General features: G+C 48.9%; 1 protein-coding gene across 1 annotated transcript in view; it reads left to right on the top strand.

Annotated features, from left to right (window-relative positions):
• Nucleotides 1–412: 412 nt before the first annotated feature.
• MRPS28 (mitochondrial ribosomal protein S28) overlaps nt 413–5,628 on the top strand; it is a 175,999-nt gene continuing 170,783 nt past the window's right edge. Inside the window, exon 1 of the mRNA XM_019527835.1 lies at nt 413–611. Within this exon, the coding sequence (XP_019383380.1) occupies nt 451–611 (161 nt within the window). The 5' untranslated portion in view covers nt 413–450. The remainder of the gene's footprint in view (nt 612–5,628) is intronic.

Raw genomic sequence — 5,628 nt, 5'->3', positions numbered from 1 at the left:
TCTTTCCGCAGACCTACAGGGCTGCCTGTAGGCGGTCCCGCATGCAGAGCCTGGGGGCACCGCTCGGCCCGGCCTCAAGCGCGGGTAGACGCTTACGGTGGCCGGAAAAGAATTTCCCCCGGAGCCCAGCTCCGCGTTGGGGCTGCGCTGGGCACGTGACACCGCTTCACACGTGCGTTAGCACCGACACTCGGGCCGCGAGAGCAGCGCCCCAGCTCTCCCACCGCCCCGGCCCCGGCCCCGGCCCCAGCCCCGGCCAGCGACCAGGAAGTGGGGCTAAAGGACCACCAGCAGCCCCGGGGGGAAGGGGAGTGGCTCCTCCTCCCTCGGGGACGGGCCCCGCCCACAAGATGGCGACGCTCTAGCCTGCCCCTCCGGGCACTCTACGGCTCTCGGCGCAGACGACGCGCGGGGTCATGGGTCGCGCCCCGCCCCCCACGCGGAAGCATCATGGCGTCTCCGAGATGGCTTCACGCCGCCGCGCGCATACGGGGTCGGCTGTTCGTGGGCGCAGCCCGGCGGAGCAGCAGCAGCGGCCCGGAGGATGCGCCAGGCGGCTCCGGACCCGCACAGACGCCAGAGGAGAAGCCAAGTAGCGTCACCAGCGCCTTGTGGGGCCAGGTGAGGGAAGGGCGGGGAGGTCACGTGACGACATAAGAAGCCGTTGATTGGTCTGTCGCAGGGACTGGGCCTGGCGTCGCGCAGCCGCCGCGTCTGGGGGCGGGGCCTCCCCGGAGCTGCGGGCGGGGCTGGGAGCGGGGCATCACCGAGATGCTGATGCCGGTGCCGGGCTCTGTTGGCGGGGGAAGGGGCCTTCAGCTGCGTTTGCGCGTCAGACGTGCCTAGGGTCTCGGACTCCGCAGAGCCCCCTGCCGCCCTCCTGGAGAGGAGAGGGGCGTGGGGGGATGTACAGACTTCCCCCACTCCGCACAGCAATATGCGGCTGCTCTGGGATGCAGGCGGGACTCTGCTGCCCAAACATGTGGTGCCTACAGTTGCAGGGTGCAGTGGGGGAGCAGAAAGCCTCTGGCAGTTTCACTCTTATGCTGGGGCCCCTGAGTGGGGGTCCCAGGTTTGGGGTGGTGGTTGGTAGCCAGGTGTTGGGGTGGGGATGTTTGGTCCCTGTTTGTGGTTCCCACGAGTGCTCTGGGGCTGCCCAAAGAACTACATGTTTTGCACGTATTGTAAAGCATTTAGTGCGTTTCACTTGTCTGGTCCCAGGGCTGGCTGCAAGAGTGCAGCCCAGAGGATGAGGGACAATGATTCATTTCACACTGGGCATGGAATTGATGGACCTTTTTTTCTAAGAAGGGCCCATTGTGCAACTGCTCTGTTCCCTGTCCCTGCCCGGCTACACACTCAGCAATTGACAGGTGTTACAGGCACAACCACCCATCCACCTAAAGCAGAGGGTCACCTGGCCTCAGCTCCTGGCAGCCCTACTATGTTTCTGCCCTAAATGAGCCTGGCACACCCCCTCTCTCCTCCCCCATCGGGTCCATTTCCTTTGATGGGGTCCAGGTTGTTCCCTCCCATGCATGCCCAGTCAACCATATAGGTTTGGGTTAACCCCTCCCCCCCCCCGCCAAACAAAACTGTATTACACTCAGTCAGCATTTTTAACTCAATTTTTTTGAGAAGGGGAAGCAGGAAACTGCAATTACAGGCAGTGGTATCTTTCTTGGCATCCAGCCACTTTGTGTCTTGCTCCCCATCTACGGTGATCCTGGGGCTACTCCAGGCACTGACCCCCCTGGAACGCATGATGATTTGGGTACCTTACGCCCCTTGTGGTGTTTTGGCAGTGGTGCAGTCTCTAAGTAGTGGGGGTCCCCAGTTAGAAGCATTAGTAGTTTGTGATTGTTTCCCAATCAGTGACATTTTTGGAATAGTTCAAGCTTTGTGTCTGTCCATACCCTAAAAAGGTTCTTCTAAAAAGATTAAGAATCCATAAGGTAATTACAAGAGGATGACTGCTCAGATGACAGATGTAAAGGGAAGAGGGAAACAAGTTTATGCTGATAGGTGGTAGACTTTAGGCTGGCAGTAGACCAGGTAGTGGCTGCAAATAGATGCCACTTTTTTATTCTAGGATAAACCATTTATTCCCAAGACAAAGTGCAGTCATTTTGACTGCAGTGTTGTCCTGGGATGAATCCTGAAAGGGTTTATGAGATGAGATGTACTAACAGTTTATCCTGGGACATTGCAAAGTGAATCTGAATGGTTACCCTGGGCTTGTATCATTGTATCAATAGCAAAAAAGTGGAACTGCATTCAGTCACTTGTTAAGCCCTCATTTGAAGTGTGATGTATATATACATACCAATTCTGGGACATTTCTGTTCCAGGACAAACACAGGCACAACGTGTTCATCAACACAGAGTAAGGTTTGCACCTGGGGAAAAAGTGTAAAGCAGTAGAAGAGGTTTATCAATCTGAAATCTAAATAGTTTATAAAGAAAAACATATGAATAGGGGAAGGAGGTAAGGAGGAGACTGAGGGGCCAATCTGGCTGCAGATGCTGTTCATCTTGCCCATGGGGCCAAATCCATTAGCACCACTGGTCTTTTTTAAGTCTGTGGTGCTTCTGAGTTTCTGTTCCCATGCTCTTCTTGTAAAGGTGCTGGAGAGATTTCCTTTGAGCACTAGAACTGTGAGGTTAGACTATTTAAGTAATTCAAAGTGTTGTGCGATTCAAACTGGCGCTGCATTTCTTGGTGGTGTGCGTGTCTTCAAGTGAGCAAATACTGAAAGATTTGAATTTAATGTTCTGCTTACCTTTCATATTGATTTGCTTGTAAAAGTCTGAAATTATGAACACCAGCAGAGTTCCTCCTTGTTTGGTTCTGCAGTCAGATTTATGTGGGCTGGTTATGTGGCCTCCTATGGGAGTGCAGCTGTCTGCTCAGATGGATCTTCTTAGATTTGGGTCTGATTTGTCAAAATGAGTATAAAACCTTGTAGCTAGATATCACAGAATTGAACTGTTTCTACAACTTATTTTCTTGGTAAGTTATAGTTAAAGCAGGATGATTCCAAGCATAGATGCACTAACATGGATATAAAACTTGTTTGTTTTAAGCTATTTGCATGTATGTTGGAGTTAAATCAGAACAGGTGTGGTGGCATTAGGGTTTTGTACCAATTTGATTTCTAAATCCAACAGTCACTTGCTTTTTTGTGTAACAGTTGCAACTTTCATTATTTCTTTCTGGAAGAAAAGAACTACCTGGCAGCAATGGAGAGTGAGGATGATGCACAGTTGATTTACTAGTTGTTTGTACCTAAATTTTATACCTGCACAGCAGGTTGATAAGGCTATAAAAGCAAAACATCATCACTGACACTATATATTCTTCTGTGTAGGCTAGGCTGTATTCAGTCCCCTAAAACAGGACTGTCTAACTCCTAAGCAGTGGGGTCCACATGTCTTGGGTGAGCACAAGACCTTTGAGCTGCACAGTTTGTGGGTTGCCCCGCTGCTACGCTGTCTTCCCCGCATTCTCCCTGCCTTATGGGCTTCCCTATGCCATCCCACCACCAACATGTGGTGTCCTCTGTGACCCACTGTTGCATGGGCTTCCCCACACCTGAAGCAGAGGGGAGAGCAGCCCCTGGGAGGGATTTTGTGGCTGCAGTTTAACCCCTTGCAGGCCACCAGCTGGACAGCTCTGCCCTAAAGGGTTGCACAGGCAGAACGCACTTGGAACTTTTCTTTTTGCTTTGGACGCCCAATAGGAGCCTGACAGTAAGCCTCTTAAGAATTAATATCAATGGTGGACAGTGTCAATAGAAAGGGTCAAAATATGTAACTACACATATTTGTCTGAAACCTTGAGAGAGGCTTGAAGGATAGCAGCTAACACTCTGTCCTACTGCAGTCCCATCTTCAGAGGAAGAAGATGCTAGGAATTTGCTGCTTGTGGGGCTTCATTTTTAGCATCAGTCTTTGACTTGCAGTTCTTGGATGCTTATGTGGCTGCCTTTCCACCACCCTCTTGTCTTCCAGAAGGGTGGTGTTTATTTGCTTGTCCTGTTCCATGCAGCCACAAAGAATCCACTTGGCACCTAACCTTCAGGTACAGGTGGTCCTCAGACCTATGACACAATTGGTTCCTGAAAACCGGGTCTTGTAGCCAGTCTCCCTGCTGTAGGAGTGCCATGGCTGCAGCTGCCTGAGGCCCCTAGGACCCCAGGTAAGGCTGTTGGGCGCCAGCGCAGTTGCTGGCCCCAGTCTCTCCTGCCTCACCTGTGGTAACCTGCTGTGCACCATAGTATGTATGGCACGGTCATTCCCCAGGGACAGGTAGCAGCGGCACAAAGTGTGTGATGCTGCTGCTTTTTCCTGGGGAAATAAATGTTCCTGCTTGTCTGGACGTGCCCTTAGTCTTCTCTTCTCCGTACCAAATGACCCCAGTTTTTCCGATCTTTATTACTATGCCATGCTCTCCCTCCAATCTTCTTTGTTTCCTTCCTGTGGATCTGTACCAGTTTGTCCATCTCTTTCTTGAGCTTGCAGTGCCCAAAACTGTCCAAAACACATTACTCCTGGTAAGGCCTTAGCAGTGCCTCAGTAGAGTGTAAGCTGAATCTCCTGTGACTGGTATATAGTATCCTTGTTAATATATTCAGTATGCTGTTAGCTTTTTTGGCACTAATGTTACACTGATGGCAGATGCTCAGCATATGATACACTATAACCCAAAGGTCCCTTTCTACAGTATGGCAGCTTAGGTTCTGCATTTTCTATTTGTGCATTTGACTGTTCCACCTTATTCTTCTAATTTATATTGTCCTACATTTTCTTCAGATTTTTCCACTTTATTAAGGCCATTTTGAATACTAATTCTATTCTCTAAGTGTTTGCTTCCTTACCTTATTTAGTGATATCTGGTGTATACTTAATTCCATCTTCCTCTGTCTAAAAGCTCATCAATATTTCAAGTGGGTCATTTTAATCCTTTTCTAGAATCTACCTGAAGATTCTATTAACTTTCTGGAGTGGTTATTTTTTTCTCCTCCTTTGGAATTTCTGAGAAAAATTACATTAATTTGATAAGTGGAACAGTATGACTCTAGAAGCACCTTCTGAATTTTGTGACAGTGCTGCTTGATAGGCGATGATCCTTTTTGGCACATGCAAAAATGACAAATGCTAACAACCCAATATAATCTAACATTGACGTGGACTTCAGCACTGCTAAGGTTTAGAAGCATTACATTAATAATGATTATCTTTGTTAGGTAGTTTTCTATACAGGCATACCTCGGAGATATTGCGGGTTCGGTTCCAGACCACCGCAATAAAGCGAATATCGCAATAAAGCGAGGCACACGAATTTTTTGGTTTCCCAGTGCATATAAAAGTTATGTTTATACTATACTGTAGTCTGTTAAGTGTGCAATAGCATTATGTCTAAAAAAACAATGTACATACCTTAATTAAAAAATACTTTATTGCTAAAAAATGCTAACCATCATCTGAGCCTTCAGCGAGTCGTAATCTTTTTGCTGGTGGAGGGTCTTGCCTCGATGTTGATGGCTGCTGACTGATCAGGGTGGTGGTTGCTGAAGGTTGGGGTGGCTGTGGCAATTTCTTAAAATAAGACAACAATGAAGTTTG

The sequence above is a fragment of the Gavialis gangeticus genome, unplaced genomic scaffold (genome assembly GCF_001723915.1).
Source record: "Gavialis gangeticus isolate Ggan-Ray unplaced genomic scaffold, GavGan_comp1, whole genome shotgun sequence".
Lineage (NCBI taxonomy): Eukaryota > Metazoa > Chordata > Crocodylia > Gavialidae > Gavialis > Gavialis gangeticus.
The sequence above is the reverse complement of the archived record's forward strand: the minus strand, read 5'-3'. Positions and strand labels throughout refer to the sequence as shown.